A 20,498-nucleotide genomic window follows, 5' to 3' on the forward strand; every position below is an offset into this window, starting at 1 on the left:
GTTTAGTATATCCAAAAACTCCAACTACAGGAATAATTATTATTTGATAAAAATTGTTGAGAAAATTGGAAAGTGGTTTGCCAGATATTAGGTTTGAACCACTATCCCATCCCATATACCACAATAAAATACAGACAGATAGATTGCTTGCTGTCTTGGGAAGGTGGGAGGTAAGCCAGAGAAGGAGAAAAAAAATTTTACTTTAATGGAAATTTCTTTAATTGAAACCGCTATTAAGCATTACATTTTATATTCTAAATTGCCTTTATGAACTTTATTATATTCTAATTTTAAGAGATTTTTAAAAATAGGCAAAATTTATTTTTAATAAGATTCATATATTAGACCCTTATTTAAAAAAATAATTGCTGCACACTTCTTCCTTGTTAATTATTAAATTTCTGGTTTTACTGATAATTTTTGTTTATGCAAAAACCTTAAAATTTTGTCATCAAAATTGTATCTTCTGTGGTCCTCTTATCCTTTGGATTCCATGATTCTGAAAGATATAATTCTTAACTCTTGTTTATTCATATTTCTTTAAGAAACACTTTTTCCCCCCCTTAGTAGCATTTTATTTTTTTTAATTACATGTAAAGATGGCTTTCACCATTCATTTCTGTAAGAGTTTTGAATTCTTTCTACTTTTTCTTACCTTTAAGCTCCTGACCCTCATTTTTCTTTTCTTGAAAAATATGCCCTTAGTATAAGTAAGGTGCTATTATGGACACTATGTCCAGTAAAAACTTTTTAAAGATGCTATTCAGATTAAAGCAATTACAGAAAATTATAACTGGTACTCCAGTGGTACTTCCAAGCTGAGAGAGACTATATATTTGAGAGGTTCATTAGTAGGTTGGCTGGAGTTTTTCTTGTTATTGTTGGCTTTTTGGTCGTTAACTCTTAAAGATCTTTTTACTGAATCATAGAAGAGTTGTATAATGTGTACTTGCAGAGGGAGTACTATTAAAGAGCTTTGAAATACTCAAATAGGAATGGAACCAGCTTTTGTGGGAACCTAAGAACAATTTATAACATTGTTTCCATTAAGGAAGTGCATTTGGAGTTATCAGCAAATGACTTAAAGACTTTCCAAACAGTTCACTTGAAAGTTGGAAAGACTTGTATGTAAATGTATCAAAACTATGTTATTTAGTTTTCATATTCAAGATTGGAGGTTAAAAATGTAGCATCAAATTACAAATTGAGAATACTCTCAAATAAGAAAGTAAACATTAGATTTAAATGATCTTGTGCTTTTTCACTATTTGTGATTGTCATAAGGAAAACTTTCAGTTTGACTATCACTATGCTGAAATGTGATTGCTTCTATCAGTAACCAGATTTCCTATGACATAACATTAATTTTTTAAAAGAAAATATCTTAGTTAAATTATAGCACCAATAACAATGTTAGGAATTTAAATCCTAATTAAGATCCTTAGAGGTTTTTAGTTGATATTATACATAACAAGAGATTAGCCTATATATATGTTAATGCTTGTTTAATTTATGATATTTAATAAAGAGGTAAAAATTAACTCAGTATGTTTGATCTAGCTCACTCATAAAATCTATTGATTTCTAGATCTCCCCTCCCCTTTGAGTAATAAGACAATTGATTTTCAGACACACAAATTAATGGGGTCTAAAGACTAAAAACTTAGAAAGAATTGACATATGCCCTAGAGGTTATCTAATCTATTGCAGACTAAAAGTTGGGCTTGTCATATAATCTATTCAACTCTGAGCACAGATACCTGAGGTTTTTATTCTTTTGTCTTTTTGTTGTTATATCTCCCTTTTTTAAAAAATTTATTTTATTCAGACAAGGTAGATGTTTTCACCTGCCATTACCTCACTACCACCCCAGTTGAGAATACAAGAAAAACAAAACCCAATTTAAAAAAAAATTGTCCATATCAAGGGGAAAAAAAATTGTTTCTTTCTGATTCCCACCATTTCTTTCTAGAAATTTCTCTGGGTTCCTAGTTTGTCATTATGATAAAAAGTTCAGTGTAATAGTATACCATCACTTTTATGTAATTGTTCATCTATTCTCCAATTTATGGACACTTCAGATTTCTATTCTTTTTCACTTATTTTATAAACATATAAATGCTTTTGTACATCTGTAGAGTTTGTTTTGTTTAGGATTAATCCCTTTATACTACTTAACTTCTAATTTTTTCTTTTTCCCCTTCTGTTTACCTGTTGAGCAAAATATATTTTTGTATCCAACTCTACATGTCAGTCCTCCTTCCTGCTTTTTGTATAGATATTTTTGCACTCTGAATATGAGATAATTTTCTCTAATCTTCCTTTTCCTTCAACTCTCCACCCCTGCCAACTCCAGTGTATTTCTCTTCCCCTGTCTTTGCATTCTTAAGATATCAAAAGACAACAAAAGCCTTCTTAAAAGTTGTCTAATTGGATTCCTGAGGCCCGTGATGATGGAACTCAGAGGAGATACATTTTATCATTTCTCCTTATTTTAATGTAAACAATTTGTTATTAGTATGTACCTTTTCATGTTTCTCTTAATTCCTGTGTTTGAACTTTAAAAGTTTCTCTGCAACTGTAGTCTTTTCAGGAGTAACATTTGGAAGTCTTGTCTTTCATTAAAGGTCCTTCCTCCCCTGTAGCATTATAATATTCAGTTTTGTTCTGTCAGTAATTATTCACTATGACCCTATATATATCCTTTGCCTTTTGGACTATCATATTCCAATGTCACTGTTCCTTTATATTGATAGTTATTAAATTGTGATCCTGATTGTAGCTCTTTGGTACTTGAATTCTTTCGTTCTATTGTATTTACTTGGAAGCTCCAAATTTTAGTTTTGATGTTCTGGAAAGTTTTCAATTTGAAGTTAATTTCAGGAGGTGACTGGATTTTTTTCTGTTTTCCCACATTTTCACATTGCCCTCTTCTTCTGAAAGATTTGAAGAATTTTCTTTTAAGATTTCCAGCATTCGGTCTAGGCTTTTTGGGGGGGAGGGAGGGGAGGTTATGATATTCAGATAGTGATTCTTTAATTTTTTTGTTTGATTTATTTTTTAAGTCTTTTTTTTTTTTTTTTTTGCTTTGAAATATATATATTTTTTTTGTCTTTTGTTTTTAATATTTCTTGTTGCTTCATGAAGTCTTTGATTCCTATTTGATCCATTCTAATTTTCAAGGAGTGTGTTGTTTGGAAAATGTTTTATACCTCTACTGCACAGCTGTTAATTACCTTTGCAATTATTTCTTTCCTAACTTGAACTTTTTTTTTCCTTACCCCCCTCTCAACTTTCTAATCCCATTCATAGAAACAGAAAAAACAAACCTTTATTTCATCTTTTCCAGTTATTCTCGCTAGATTTTTACCCAAGTTGTGTTTTTTCTCTGAGACATTGTTCATAGATATTTTGGACTTAACTCTTTTCTGCATTTATGTCTTGAGCAGTCCTTTTATAATAGGTTATTCTTTTGTGTGTCTGTCCTTCCAGTCTACTTCCTGACTTTAGACTTGTCAGACTAATACAGGGAAGATCTAAGCTAGTCTTGTTGCTGCTTTCTTGTATTTTGAGTGGTTTGTTATTCCATGACTGTAGGTTTTTGGTGTTCCCCAAAATCTGGGAACAAATCTGATTGCTGCTTCTTTGTTTTGAGATTTGAAAATTTGTGGATTTGAGTCTTAGCAAGAATAGACTGCTGCTCAATTCTGTCCCAGCTGGAAAACTATTTGTTCAAAGTGGGATAATTGTGGCTATTATTTGGTCTGGAATTTCTTCCCCTGTTATTCCTCAGCTAGACTAGATTTTGAAAATGAGACTTTGCTGTTTGGGGAGCTAAGATACACTACTTCTGCTGCTGGCTTCTTAACATTCTCCTTTTTTAACTTATAGCCAGAAACTTCCTACTTGGAAACACTATTCTGGAATGAAAAAGGACCTATGCACCAGAATGACCAAGCTGCTAGTTTGTACCTATCCCCATTGCAGTGATCTAGTCAAGACCATGTGAAGCCAGACTCCATTGCCAATGTTCTTGGACTTCCTTGTCTGTCTTCCTGTACTGAATGGGACTAGACAAGTAACTGAATGTGGCTTTTTTCCCTTGATTTTCTTATTAGGATTCAATCCAATGGATTTTCTAAATTTCTTTAAAGTAGTTTGAATAGGAGAGCTCATTACCCTGCTTCCCAATATTCCCTTTTCTTCCCTTGGCTTTTCTTGGGAAATCGGTTAAACTGTAGTAGATATAAAATGATTCAGAAATTAGATTATATACAAATTATATTAATGATTCATGCAGTGTAGTTGTTTCTGTAAAGTTGTATATGATTTTTATGTTTTCATTTGTGATTAAATTCATTTTACTTCTGAATCAACTAAATACTGATTAATAAATACTTAAATATTCTAGGAAAGTTCACTATTGCTTTGGTGAATCTTTTTTTTGCAAGAATTTATTAAGCATATATTATTATGCCTAGTAGTATTTTGTTTAAATGAAGGATCATCTACTTCATCTAAATTGAAAAAACTACAATCTGGTTTTGTTGGCTTTGTTGGAATATCCTTTCTATTCTTGTCTGTGGTAGAATGTTAATCTAAAATTACAGACTCATGGAATCACAGAATTTAAGAGTTTAAGAGACTTTAGTCAATATCCATTGCAATCCATACCTAAAGATGAATCTCCAGTGTAACACATCCAAAAAGTGGTCATCTAGACAAAATGAAGATGATTACCTCATGAGTTAACAATTCAGCTTTGGACACATTGTTAGGATTCTAACCTGTTCCAAAAAAAAAAAAAAAAATTGGATCCTGACTCCGTTATTTTTTGTTGTTGTTGTTATTTACTATCCCTTCCAACTTTGAGTCTTCTCCAAATTTGATGGGCATGATATCTTTGCTTTTATCTGTATGATTGATAAATATAGGTTATTGCACTAAACAAATAGGCATCATACTGATGATCTCCTGCTAAGTGGACATTGAACCATTAATTTCTACTCCATTTATCCATCTCATTTAGCACCACCCCTATTTTACAAATGAGTTGTGAGGATTCAGTATGTGACTTTTTGGGGGGGGGTATTCCTTAACAATTTTTTTTTTTAATGACGCATCTTAGAATTTTCTCAGGTACTGAAATCAAGCTCAATGGTCTGTAGTTTGAAGATTGTCTTTTCCCCCTGAGGCAGTTAGGGTTAAGTGATTTGCCCAGGGTCTTACCACCAGGAAGTGTTAAGTGTCTGAGGCCAGATTTGAATACAGGTCCTCCTGACTTTGGGGCTGATGTTCTATCTACTGCACCACTTAGTTGCCCAATTGTCCTTTTTCTTTAAAAACAAAAACAAAAAACTAGATATTCTTTAGTCAGTCATTTTCAGTTTTTCAGTTATCACTAATATTGATTTGCTGCCAATTCTTCAGTTCCTGACACTTGGCTAATTTGGGCTAGTACCTTAAATTCAACAAGGACAGCTAGATATTCTTTTACAAATTTTAAGGATACGAGTTCTCCTTTAGCCATTTTTGTTGACTATATCCAATGCAGAGATAGTTTTTCCTTAGTAGAAAAAACAGACTAAATAAGAACTAAACTTATGTTATTGTCATTGAAGTCACATTTAGAAATGATCCTTCCCCTTTTATATTAAATCAGAACCCTCCTTTTTGTTGCCCTTTTTCCTCAATAGTTCCAGCTTATCCTCAGCATTAGCACTTTTTTTTAGTACCATATCATGCTCTTTATGTAATCTTTATTGATGACTCTTTTATCTTTAGTTTTTCATTTAAGTTGAATTTGGTTGGCAAGTTCTCTATCAATCGAATATGCCGTGCTAGATTCAGGAGAAAAAAATTCCAGATGTTCAATCCTGTCTGACTCTTTGTGATCCCACATGGGGGTTTTAGGTTTTTTTATTTTGGAGTTTGGGGCTTTTTTGGTTGGGGAAGGGAGAGTACAGAGATACTTGGGTAGTTTTCCTTTTCTTTCTCCAGTTCATTTAACAGATGAAGAATTAACGTAGATAGGGATATGTGACTTGTCCAACGTCACTCAGCGTCTGAAGCTTGATTTGATTTCATCAAGGTAAATCTTCCTGATTCCAAGCCCATTGCTCCATCCATGTGACCTACAGCAGAGTACAAGTTCAAAGAATAAAACAATGCCTACTCATAAGGAACTGGAGTTTTAATGGGAAACACAACACATACATATACAGTTAACAAATACAAATATATACAAAGTTAAAGGTTAGAAAGTGCACTTATAGTTAGTGAAATTAGGAAAGGCATGATTTTCAGGCTTCCAATCTTAATAGGGGAACTCACTGAGCTAGAGGCTAAGAAGAGTGTATATTTTAGGTGTGGGGAATAGTTAGGGAAAAAAAACCAAGGAGATGAGAAATGGAATGTTATGTATAAAGAATAGAGAGGCCATTTGACTGGTTCATAGAGTTCAGGAAGTTAAGTAATATCTAATAAGGTTAGAAAGATACTTTGGGGCTAGGTTGTGTAGAGCTTCATAAGCCAAACAAGAGTTTGTTTTATTTATATTTATTATATTTATTTATTATAGGAAACCATTAGAGTTTAATGAGTAAGGCAGTGATTTGGTTACATTTTCACTTTGACAACATTTTGAAAAATGGATATAAAGTGGTGAGGCAGAGAAAAATTAGGCTTTTGCAATTGCTAAAGAAAAAAAAGCATGGTATTGAGAGGTAGAAGTAGAAAGGGCATGATTTGGCAAGTGATGGGATATGTGGAGTAGGGAGAATAAAGAATGGAAATTAAAATGTTCAAGTTTCAAATGTGGGAAGTTGGAAAAATGGTGATACCATCAATAAAAATAGTAAAGTTTGAGGATGGGCTAGTAGAGCTTTATTGGGAAAGATAATGAGTTTTGTGTGCATTTAGTTTGATGTCTCCAAAATATCTTATGTAAAACAGCCAGTAGGCACTTGGTAACATGGGACTGAAGTTTAGGGGGAAAACTGGGTTTGAGTATATGGATCTTCGGAGTCATCTTCATAGAAGTGATAATTAAGCCCATGGATACTGATGAGTTTACTGAGAGAGATTTGAAGGAGAGAAAATGAGAGCCTATGACAACTCTGAGCCTTTAGGCAACAAGAAAAAAACTGAAAAAAAAAAGTTTAAGTAGGAAGGATGATACTTGAAAAGAAATTGTCACATTTTCAGTTGTGGTGACTTTGTCTATTAGAAGCCATAGGATTGAACAAAGGGCCAAGGAGTGAGAAGAATATAAGTGAAGACAGTAAATAGACTGATTTTTAAAAGAATTTGACTGGAAAATTAGAACAACATGTAGGAAGAGAGCTTAAGGAAATAGTTAAGCATAGTGAAAGTATTTTAAGATGGGGAATCCTTAGGCATGTTTAAAGTGATTAGAAAATGAATCAGTAGATATGTAGAGGTTGAAGAGATTTGAAGTGATTGTGAATATAATTTTTTAGACATCTAGGTGGCATAGTGCATAGAGTGCCGGGCCTAGAAGACTCATCTTCCTGCATTTAAATCTGGTTGGAAACATTTACTAGCTATAATGCCCTGAGCAGGTTCTTCAACCACGTTTGCCTCAATTTCCTCATATGTAAACTGAACTAGAGGAAGAAATGGCAAACTACTGCATTATTTTTGCCAAGAGAACCCTAAATGGGATCATAAAGAGTCAGAGATGACTAACACAACTGAACAACAGGAGAAGAGAGAACTCATGCGATGAATAGTATTTATTTTCTCATTTGGAGAAAGAGACTAGGTCCTTAGCAGAAGAGAAATAGAAGATAACTGAAAAAGGAAAAAGTTTGAGAAAGCGATGGGCAGAGTTGGAATGTCACATGTGATGGGGTAGTGTTGAGATGATAGGACAGGAGATTAGGCTGAGGAGTTTTCTGCTAAGTAGCTAGTGATTAATAAGTACAGGATTGAGGGAGGACAGCAAAAGCTATGGTGAGTAAAGGCAGAGTAGTAAGTAGGTGGCAAATAGTCTCTTTCGATGACTCTTATTTCTTCCTTATTGAAGTTATTTCCTTTGTGTCTTCAGAATTTTATTCTTAGAAATGTATAGATTTATAGCCTGTGAGATATTTCTGAACTTTTAAAAATCTGCTTTCTCAAAATTTAAAGTACATGACAGATTATTCCTAGCTTTCTTCCATATTGCAGATTCTAGGATGGAATGGTATCTCCTCCCCCCACCCCCCACCCCCCACCCCCCACCCCCCTTTCCTCCATCTCCTCTCCTCACAAAGTTCATCTTTTTCATCCCAGCAGCTAGCTCTTGTTAGCAAGAAGGAGATATAGGATTGTATTTTTCTCTTGTATCTTTTTATCTTTTGAACGATGAAAATATTCTCACAGCAACTCAATCTTTAAATATCTATTAACGTACTTATTGTGTAATTGTCACTGTTAGGTGAGGATACAAAGTCAAAAATGAAATATTTCCTGCCTTCAAGGAGTTTATGTTCTTTTGGGAGAGGGGGAAGCAAATATGTCACACACATTGAACATAAATATATGAGACAATTTTTGTTAAGAACAATCTCACATAGAAGGTGATACTTAACAGAAATAAGCTGTCCTAGGAGGCAGAGGTAAAGGAGTTCTACAAGTATGGGAGATAGGTTAGACAAAAACAGAGTTGTAGTGTTTTTTTGTGAGAGAAAGAGCAATGAAAGCTAGTTTGGTTTTACCATAGAGATCCTAAGTGGGCAGAATAAGTAAGGAATATATGCCTACTAAGTGGGCATATAAAAAGGTTAAAAAGATAGGTTGGACTTGGATTGTGTATAATCTTATTAGCTCAACAGATGTTTTTATATTTGACCCTAAAGGTAATAGGGTACATTAAGTGGGGAAATGACTTCTGCTTTGGAAAAATCATTGTGGTAACTGGTTAGAGAGAAGGAGAATTAGAAAGTGAAGAGACTTGAGGTCAACCAGGAAACTATTTAAAAAATCCTGGCCAAAAGTGATCTAGAGTATGTTTGCTTTGTGAATGCTATGTATATGGATGTGAGAGATGTTTGTGGAGTTGGAAATGATCAAACTTAGCTACTAAATGAATGTTTGGGGTTAGGGAAAATGAGGAATGAATGAATAAAGAAAGCATTTGTTAAGCTCTTACTATGTACAAAGTACTTGGAATACAAATAGAAAAGTAAGACTCACTCCTTTCAAGGAGTTCACATTCTACAACAATGTGGATTGTTTCTTCTAGTCAGATGGTATAAGGAGAACTTATGGTTCTTAGGACTCAGCAGCAAAGCAAATATCAATATGTCTTTCTTAATGTCATTTTCACTCGTGAAAATTATTTCAGTTTCTGATGCTGAACTATTTGATAATGACAAGGACTTTTGTGGCAACACTTTTTTTCTCTGCATCTTTTTTTTTTTTTTTTAATTTCATAGCTTTATTCCATATTTATAACAATACAATAAACTGTTTTGGAAGGCAGAAATTTCTCCTACAATCACAAAATATTTACTTAAAAGTTCCTCTTCAGGAAAAAATGATCCTCTACCTCTATATATCATCTTTCAGCTTTATCTTGACCTTAATTTTTTTTTTTTTTAAATACCGAGAGCAATCTGTTGAATTAATCATCTGGATATCCAAGCCATGTCCCTCACCTCTTTATTAAAACACTTTTCTCTGCATCTTTGATAGCTATTGTTGCAGCACTGGCAAAGATCAGCTGCGAAGTTGCACATCCATAGAAATTTCAGGTTAAGGGCACTGGATTGGAAATATTTAGAAACATTTTGATTCCCAAGCCTCTTAATTTAAGGGTCCTAGGAAGAATTAAGTACTTGTAAATTATAAACCTGAGTGATAGTAGAAGTTCAGGGGGGAGGATGAGTTTAGGTGTGAGAGAGCAGGAAAAAATAATGAGTTCTGTCTTGGATACTGTGAGTTTGGGATGGCGTGGCTTTTACAGTGGATGATATTGATAGGAATAATAATAAGCTAGGTATATAGAGTTGAGGGTTATTTGCATAGAAATGATAATATCTCTTCTGAGTGAGAGGATTTAGAGAGAAAAAGAAGAGGGCCCCAAGCAGAGCTTTAGGTAGTAGCCAAAAGTTAAGGGGCATATGTGAATGGTTGTACAGCAAAAAGGATTGTTATTATTCATATATTCCATGTTTCTATGTCAGATTTGTACTTTGTAGTCTTTGAATAGTATTAGATATAAGTAAGCCACTGCTTTATTCCTTTTCATATAGATAACGATTCTAATCAAAAATTCTTAAGTACTTTTCAAAGAAATAGCTCGTTGACTTTCGATTTTGCATAAAATCACTTGAAACAAACTAATTTCAGAGAAGTATGCTTAATGCTTAAGTTTTAGATTTTCACAGAAATTGTTTTGAACATTTTGTTATTTTATATTTAGCTCTTTTCACTCATGGATATGAAGCCTCCCATTTCCCGGGCTAAGATGATTCTCATTACTAAAGCTGCCATTAAAGCTATTAAGGTAAGACAAAAACATTTTATATCATTAACATGATCTTAGATTTTGAAATTTATAAGTAATAGGAATGGAATTTTGCCCTTAGTTTAGGACTGTGTTTGTCTAATATTTCATACTACATATGTAGTTTACTTACTAGTGTTTATAAAGGTTATTGATGATAATTAATATGGCTACATTTAAATTTTGTTATCTAACTTACAAAAGTATAGCAATTTGTTTTAGAAAGTTATTTTCCTTTAATTTTCTTTCAGAGGTTGGTTTTGTCTCAATTTCTTGACTTGTATTTTGAGATAGTTCTAATGATTGTTAATATTATCATTATGGTTTTTAAGGTTATAATTATATTTTCTCTGTAATATTTATCTTATTTGTTTTAAAAAATAGACAATCATATTACAGTTGACCAATGACTGTTTTTTTCCTTCAGCTTTACAAGCATGTAGTCCAGATTGTAGAAAAGTTCATCAAGAAGGTAAGTAATCTTTCTTTTTGGGTTTTTAATTAGTTTTATTTTTGTTTTGTTTTACTTGTTTAAATTATTGTTTCTATAACTTTTTATTATGAAAACTTTATATACTCAGAGAATGTGAGTAATTTTGCTTTCAGAGACTTCAAGAAAAAAGTTAATGAAATCTTAATGTTTCAAAATAACTGTTAAAAGTGTTTTCTGTCTGTGATTAGTATGTTCAGTGAATTTTAACCTATGAATTAAAGGTGTTTTTAAATATCTTCAAAATAATTAATTTTATTTTATAGTCAAGTAGTCATAAAATGTGTGGTGATTATAGAAGTGACTAGAATGCTTACATTGCACATTTAGCTAATACAATTTTACCTTATTTTCAACATAAATAATCTTTTAGGGAAAGTATTTTAATCTTGTTAACATTGATCAAAAAGTGTATCAATAATCTGTTTCATATCTATTACTTTTTTCTTTGTAATAAAATAAAATGAGAAATTTTATAATGATCCCCAACTTTTTATTTCCTGTTTAAAAAGTATTTCTTTGGTTGAATTAATGAATTGTGTGACTATATTTTGTTATCATAAAGGTGCAACTTGTGTTATTTTTATTTTTTAAAAATGTTTTATGAATGATCTTTGTGGACATCATGTCACTTCCCAGTGCCCTTCCTTGCTCCACTAAAGCCCTTCCTTGTAACAATTAAGTACACATTAGCAAAATAAATATTGACCAGATATGAAAAAATATATATCTGAATCATGTAGTTTATTATATTTCAAAGTATGCTTCATTTTTAGTCCTTTGAAATCATTGTGATCAGAAGTCTAAAAACTTTGAATATTGTTTTCCTTTATGTCATTGTAGTCGCATTGTAAATTGTTCTTTGCAGTACATTTTTACCAAAAATTGTTTTTCTTTCAAGTTGTTCTTTTCAGTATTTCTGTAAGATAAAATTATAGCTAAAAGTGGTACACTTCTAGGTGATATTCTGCTTTTCCCTATCACATTTATTTCATTCTCCTCTCTATTTATCTTGTTTTCTCAATACTTTTTCTTCTCTAATTCTGCCTTCTTTCTGATTTCAAATATGAACTCTTTAGAGCAAGGATTCTTTGACTTTGGTGTCTGTATCCTATATCCCTTATTATAGTATCTGACCACAATAACAAAAATACCACAATAACAGGTCCTTAATAAATATTTGTTGGTTTAACATACCATCAGTGCCAAAGGCATTGGATGCTTCCACTTACCATGATAGAAAGGATAGGGACTGGCTCTGTGATTTCACTGGTATAAGTAACAGCTTAGTGAAGAACTTCCTAGCACCAATTAGCACAGTTTCTGTGACTTAAAATCTTTCAGCAGGGATTCTTTTTTTTTTTTTTTTTTTTAATAGCCTTTTATTTACAGGTTATATGCATGGGTAACTTTATAGCATTAACAATTGCCAAACCTCTTGTTCCAATTTTTCACCTCTTACCCCCCACCCCTCCCCCCAGATGGCAGGATGACCAGTAGATGTTAAATATATTAAAATATAAATTAGATACACAATAAGTATGCATGACCAAACCGTTATTTTGCTGTACAAAAAGAATCAGACTCTGAAATATTGTACAATTAGTTTGTGAAGGAAATCGAAAATGCAGGTAGGCATAAATATAGGGATTGGGAGTTGAATGTAATGGTTTTTAGTCACCACCCAGAGTTCTTTCTCTGGGTGTAGCTGGTTCAGTTCATTACTGCTCCATTGGAAATGATTTGGTTGATCTCTTTGCTGAGAATGGCCAGGTCCATCAGAACTGGTCATCATATAGTATTGTTGTTGAAGTATATAATGATCTCCTGGTCCTGCTCATTTCATTCAGCATCAGTTCGTGTAAGTCTCTCCAGCCTTTCTGAAATCATCCTGTTGGTCATTTCTTACAGAACAATAATATTCCATAATATTCATATACCACAATTTATTCAGCCATTCTCCAACTGATGGACATCCATTCAGTTTCCAGTTTCTAGCCACTACAAAGAGGACTGCCACAAACATTCGTGCACATACAGGTCCCTTTTCCTTCTTTATAATCTCTTTGGGATATAAGCCCAGTAGTAACACTGCTGGCTCAAAGGGTATGCACAGTTTGATAACTTTTTGAGCATAGTTCCAAACTACTCTCCAGAATGGTTAGATTCGTTCACAACTCCACCAACAATTCAGCAGGGATTCTTAACTTTTTTGTGTGCTAAGGACTCCTTTGGCAAAGCAAAACCCTACATATTCCTCAGAATAATATTAAATGCATAAAAATTTTAAAATAAGATTACAATGGAAGCTGATTATATTGAAATAGTTATAAAAATATTTAAAAAAAAATTTGTGTCAAGAACCTCTGATTTAGAAGCAGAAGAATGGAAATGAGAAATCAAAAAGCCCAACCTGTCATTTTCCAGATGAGAAAACTGAAGCTCAGAGGGAAAAGACTTGCCAGATATTATATAGGCAAAGTTAGGATTTAATCAGATTCCAAATTCATTGAGAAAATTTGTTAGTTGTTCATTGTTGAAATCTAGACCAAACACATATTATAACATGCAATATACAACAAAGAAATACTATATAGTTTTGAATAAAGTTATAACATTTCAGAAGTATGTTTTTGAAAGTTTATCCTATCAGGGTTGATTTGTGGAACTGAAAGAATAATATGATTGGTATTATACCCAGCACAGTAGTCTACAAATAATAAAAATAACCATGTAATAAATATTTGTCAAATGGGAATATTGAGAAGAGTTCAAAGTTTGGAAAGGTAGGCTTGATGCCTTGGTATTTTGTAAAATAATGTTTGCAGTTATCAAGATACTGATATACATCATTTGTGTCATTACTGCAACCTTAAAGATTAGAATTAGATAGAACATCCTAATTTTAGAGATGAACAAAGGCTCACTGTGTTTATTGCAAAGATTTTTTTCTGAGAGCCTCATATTCTAATTGAAGCTTCATCATTTTTGTTTGCAAAACCTTTCTAAATTTTATGTAATCAAAATTGTTCATTTCCTCTGGTTATTCCTAGTTAGTATTCTTTTCTTTCTACTTGTTAAGGATACCTCCTTCCTTATTCTTCTAATTTGTTAATGTTATGACCTTTTATAACTAGATCATATATCTGTTTCAAGCACAATATGTTGTGAGTTTGGGATCTAAACTTAAATTTCTTCTGGACTGCTTTCTAGTTTTCCTAACATCCAGTTTTTGGACTTCAACCACTGATTTTTTTCCCCCCTGAGGCAATTGGGGTTAAGTGACTTGTCCACGGTCACACAGCTAGAGGGGTTTTAAATACTTAACTGGTTTTGCTGATCAACTTTTTCTATTCTTTAACCAGTACCCAAATCGTTTTGTTGATTACTGCTTTGTAGTGTAATTTTATTTAGTTCATCTCCCTGTCTTCTCCCTCTTTTTTTCATTTCCATTCCTTAGAGATTCTTGCCCTCCAAATGAATTCCATTACTATTTTTTCCTAACTTTGTAATCTTTGGTATTGGATTCATCTGGTATAATTAATAATTTAGACAATATTGTCATTTTATATTAGAATGGCCCAACCATGAACAATTATCATATGTTTTTGATATAATTTAGGTCTTCATTTTTGTAAAAGGTTTTTATAGTTGTATTTATGTTTTTTTGTCTTTGTAAGTGAATTTAGGATATTTTATGCATCGTGTTTTGAAAGAAGGTTTTTCTTCCTGATGGATTTTTTGGGCAATACACAAAAAGGCCAATATTTTTTGTTGGTTTATTTTTAATCTGGTTTCTTTACTAAAGTTTGTATTTGTATTGAAAAATTAAGTGATTTGTCCAAAATCATTCACATGTACAAATTGTTTTTCTTGTAATAATTACTAATTACCTTTTTATGTTTGCAGTGTAAACCAGAATATAAGGTTCCAGGACTATATGTAATTGACTCAATTGTGCGGCAATCTCGTCATCAGTTCGGAACAGACAAGGATGTTTTTGGGCCAAGATTCTCTAAAAATATAACAGCTACATTCCAGTATTTATATCTCTGTCCATCTGAAGATAAGGTATAGTTTAAATATTAAAAATTAGAACTTGAAATCTTGTGTATTCTGAATGTTGTTGAACTAAATTTAATAATCTCAGTTGTCCATTAAAGAAACACAGTGATTTCTTTGTCCTTTAGATAATACATACTCCAGTAGTTCTTCATGAAACATGGATTTTGTTTCCAATTTTTGAGAATGTCCATCTTGTATATGATTTTGTTTTATATAAATATGATAAAAATATTAGCATAAATAACCCTTTTTCCTTTTAAACTCTACTTTTGTTGGGAAAGTCATATGAATTATATCTTAGGATACTAGAAGCAGATATAATTACTGAACCTGTCATTAATCTTTGAAAGATGGTGGAAAAAAAGAGAAGTCACAAGGTTTAGAGAAAAGCAAATGTCCCAAATTTCAAAAAAAGGGGAGGCAATGTAAACTACAAATTATAGGCCAGTGTTTCTTGGCATAAATTTTGGATACTTTAGAACTGATTAGAACAAATTAATTTGTTTGAGATCCATTGGAAATTGAACCAATGATCATCTGGTGATCATTAAAATCCATCATGGATTCATTAGAGAAAGTTTTCTTCGAGTAAATTAATTTCTGTTGCCTCTACTATGAAACATGGATGCCTGTTGGGTTTTTAACATATTCACAATTTGGTTCCAACTTTTTCAGTCTCATTATACTTTTATTACTCTTCTCACATTCTGTTGTAACAGTCAAATTGACTTTTTCCTCACAACAATTGCCCATCCTTTTATCTTCATATCCTCCTACCTCCAAATCCCATGCCTGGACAGCATGCTCTCTTTACCTCCACCTCATAGCAATATTGATTTTTTTTTTTTTTCAAGACATAATTCAGGCACCACCTTCTATAGATATGCAGCTTTTCCTGATTGTCTCAACTTATAATGTCTTCTTTCTCTTATATGTATTTTATACTTATCTGTAAAAAGCACATTTTAATTGCTTAATAAATGTTTTTGATAGGTGCTTTATTTTTTTTCTTACTATTGGTAGATCAAGTGAATGTTATGGATCATTTACTTAAATTTTAGCATATTATTTATCAGCCTTGTGCTACCCTTGTAGACAGTGTAGAGAAATGTGGGCTTAGTGATATATTAGATTCAGAAGTGGTTGAGTGGATTCATTGAGTAATAATTAATGGATTTAAATTTAAATTAATGAACTCATCATGAAAGGAAATCTCTAGTTCAATGTCTCCAGAATATGGTTTGACATTATGCTGATAAATATTTTGATCAGTGACTAGGTATATGTTTATTAAATTTCCATGCAAGACAAAGCTAGGAAGAATAATTGACAAATTGAACGACAGTTCCCAAAGATCTCTCAGAAGTTAAATGTATTAAAGTGAAATTTAGTAAGCATACAGTAGAAAAATATGCTATGAATTGGGGTTGGTTTTGATATTTTTTTCTGACTACTTCATTATTAGACTACATGTGAAAAGCTTACTTGAAAAAGACCAATTACTTGTCTGGGGTGTTGGAAAAGGAAGTCTTCTTCAAAGAGGGCTAAATGATCTGTGAGATTCTTTCAATTTAATCTTCAATTTCAAAGTTATAGTCTAGAATTTGTTGTTGTCTTTAAATCTTCTCTTTTCTCAAATGTGAACTGACAAGAAGTATGGTGATATCTTATACCACTACAGTCACTGTTCTCAAAAATGCCAATTTCTACTTGTATCAGACTTAAACATTTTTATAGCTTCTGTCCTAGGATTGAATCTAAAACATGATTTCACTCTGTCCTATTACTTTGATATCTAATTCTACTTCTCTGTTGAATTTTAAGGACTTCCTCACTTGAGGAATTTATTTTCTAGCACTATCTATTGTCCCTCGGTAGTAAAAATAATGATTGTTGATATAAACTATCAGAAAAGGTCATGAAGCATATGTATCAGAATTTTAATGCCATGTTACAAAAGAACAAGCTTAATTTTTTCAATTTAACTAATTTGTAATTTTTTTATGTCCATATTGAAAATAGTTCAACTAAAAATTTGTATTTTTATGATTTCCAAAGTAAGTCCATATACTTTAAACTTATTCTTGTTTATATTACAGTATCATGCTACCTATATTCTAATTATATAACTCATTATCATAAAACAAAAGATTTTAAAGTAAATGTTACCTTCCCTCTTTTTCCTTCTTGCCTTATTTCTCGGATTTCTTCTACTTCTGAAATTATCTGCAAAATTGATTTTATATAATTAGTATGTAAATTCTTTAAATAATTAGCTAAGTCTTTTCAGACTTATTATTTAACTTGGTAGCTTCATTGCCAAAATAGGCATAGGGTTGGATGAGGGAAAATGATTATTCAGTATGTAAGGATATTCAAAATGAAAGATTTCACATAATTCTTATACCTGTATATCACGAATATTCTCTTAAAGAAGAGAAAAGGAACTAGATATGTAAGCACCAAATGACATCTCAAAAAACTTGTCTATTAATTTTTAGTCAATTTCAAGTTGTCTTAACCATTAACTAGCAAAGAATTAAAATCAGTAAATTAGAAAAGATAAAATTGAGTAGTCCTTACAGTTACAACATTGCCAGCAATCTGTTGATGAAAAACTTGGTAATTAATCAAAGTAAAAGATTGAAATTATCACCATTAACAAAGCATAATGGATGTAAACAATCTCTGGAATTAACTAATCTGATCTCTTTGCCAAAACATAGATGTGACAGCAAAGATCAGTGAATGTTTGGGATACAAGTTCATTTTTATTTTTTAAAAAATAGCTTTTTATTTTCTAAATATATGCAAAGATAGTTTTCAACATTTCATCCTTGCAAAACCTTGTGTTCCAAATTTTTTTCCACCCTTAGGCAGCAAATAGTGCAGTATATATTAAATATGTGCAATTATTCTATACATATTTCCACATTTATCATGCTGCACAAGAAAAATCAATCAAAAGGGGAAAAAATGAGAAAGAAAACAAAAAGCAAGCAAACAACAAAAAAAGGGTGAAAATACTGTGTGGTGCTCTACATTCAATCCTCCAGAGTCCTCTTTCTGTATGCAGATAGCTCTCTCCATCCACATACATTTTTTAAAACATTAAAAGAATAAAATGTGTTCAGCTTCAGTTTCCTTTTTTGTAAAATGCAGGTGATAACACAGAGTTGATTTAAGAACAAAAGGAGACAAAATGAGAAAACATTTAAAGCTCTTTGTAAACCTTAAAGCATTATATAAATATTATTGCTAGTATGATATAAAATAACATCTCACAAAACTGAGAAGTAATGGGAGGGAGGCAAAACAGTGTTGTATAATAGCTTGTTATGAAATTTGGTAATTTCCAGTGCAGTCGTAGATAAAATTGGAAAGATTATCAGTGAAACAGATATGGTGGTGCTTCTGTTTTCATCGGTTGGTAACACTATAATTACTACATTTTAGGTAGTAAAGCTGAGAACAATGGTTAACTTTGACCAAATAAGCATAGAAAATAGAAGTAAGAAGCAATACAGTTTTGGAAGTGTTCAAGGATTGGTTATGCAAATATCAGAAAAAGGGACAGAAAATATTAAGTGGAACTAATTGATAATCCATCAAAAACGAAGAGCCCAAATTTCTACTTTTTTTTGCGCGTAAAATTTCATGATTTTATACATTTGAAAACATCATTAGTAATATAGCAATCAATGTTAGTTCTTTTAAGATTTACAAGACACTTTATTTTCTTTATTGATAAGTATTGTATCTATTATATATGATTTCAATTTATATCTTATAAAAGCTCTTTTTCCAACATTAAAACACTATCTAAATGTCATTTATTTGTAGTAACGCCACTACTTTGGAGATTGATTTACTTGAATGTTATGTAGTTTTATTTTATTCAGAAGTTGGATGTGGTACAGACAAGATAATGGGTTAGAGGCAGCAACCTAGTTGAACTTTCAACATTTCCAGTCTTAACAACATTAAAATAATTCCTCAAATCAAGTTTTGGGGTGACAACAAAAGGCCAGGAGATATTTTGTGGCCTAAAAAAGCTTAAAAGGTCAGTAGGAGAACTCTGTATGTCTGGAGTGTACACATACAGCTACAAAAGCAGCTTCCGGAATTTTGAAACCAGGGACAGTCAGACTTGGACAACTGATCAGAAAATAGATTAGGGGCTCCATTGCTGAGACGAGGTATTGATTGGCAACTTCTTGTTGTGGTCTATCAGAAGGAAAGAGGGAGCCTGGTAACAACAGTTCCAGAGCCAAAAAAACTGCTAATGCTTGTAACAGTTCCAGGGCAGAGAAGAGTGCTAGTGCTTTACAATGTAGAGGAGCTGGGGCCCTATCTGAATACAGATCAGAACTCAGAGCAGGAGAGACATGACCACATCTCTCCCTGGATCACATCTTTTTGAAAACACCAAAAATATGCAAACCACCAGCTCTAGCTCTAAAGACAGTAACATGTAAAATGTCTGATGCTTGAGACATTTCCTCCCCATCCCAAAGTAAATAGAGCCCAACATAAAGTTCAAAGTCAAGAAATGGTTTGGAAATATAAAAAAGAATATGACTATAAAATGATACTCGTGGCAGGGAAGACCAAGACAAACTGAAGAAAAAAAAACCACTAAAATAGTTATAACTAAAGCTTCAAGGAAAATTCCTAATTCAAAACAAGCCCAACAAGAATTCTTGGAAGAGTTAAAGAGATTATAAGTGATAGAGGAAAAATTGGGAAAAGGAAAGAGTAATGCAGTAAAATTAGTAAGAGAGATTTAATTTAATAATGTGGTAAAAGTGGCACAAAAAATAATTGAAGAAAATGTAAGAATGGAAGCTAATGTCTCCATGAGATATCAAAAGTGAAAGTCAAAAGAAAGGAAAAAATAGAAGAAAATGTGAAACCTCTCTGGAAAAACAACTCACTTGGAAAATGGATCCAAGATAACATAAGAATTATTGATTATCAGAAAACCATGATCAAAAAAAAAGAGCCTAGATATACTAGGTTTCAAGAAATTAAAAAAAGAAAATTGCCTTGATATCTTCAATCCAGCGGGCTAAATAGAAGTTAAAACAATCCATTGATTACCAATTGCAAAGTGAAAAACTTAGTGGAATATTATCCCCAAATTCCATAGTTACCAAGTCAAGGAAAATAATAAATAAGCAACCAGAAAGAAGCAATTCAGATCTCATGGAACCAAAATCAGGATCACAGAAAATTTATTGGTTAAATTAAAGTTGCTATAGGCTTTTGATATATGATATTCTGGAAGGTAAAGGAGCTAGGATTACAACCAAGAATAATATACCCAGCAAAATTGAGTATAATCTTTCAGAGGAAAATGGATATTTAATGGAATAAAGAAGTTTCAAGCATTCCTAATAAAAAAGAACAGAATTGATTGGAAAA

At 32.0% G+C, this 20,498-nt stretch overlaps 1 protein-coding gene across 6 annotated transcripts in view; it reads left to right on the top strand.

Annotated features, from left to right (window-relative positions):
- SCAF4 (SR-related CTD associated factor 4) overlaps positions 1–20,498 on the top strand; it is a 99,073-nt gene that overhangs the window by 15,662 nt on the left and 62,913 nt on the right. For all 6 annotated transcript variants that reach the window (XM_031959294.1, XM_031959293.1, XM_031959292.1 and 3 more), the window contains exons 2-4: positions 10,433–10,516; positions 10,944–10,988; positions 14,916–15,077. In XM_031959294.1, coding sequence (XP_031815154.1) covers positions 10,433–10,516; positions 10,944–10,988; positions 14,916–15,077 — 291 coding nt within the window. The remainder of the gene's footprint in view (positions 1–10,432; positions 10,517–10,943; positions 10,989–14,915; positions 15,078–20,498) is intronic.

This window comes from Sarcophilus harrisii, chromosome 3 (assembly GCF_902635505.1).
Source record: "Sarcophilus harrisii chromosome 3, mSarHar1.11, whole genome shotgun sequence".
NCBI lineage: Eukaryota > Metazoa > Chordata > Mammalia > Dasyuromorphia > Dasyuridae > Sarcophilus > Sarcophilus harrisii.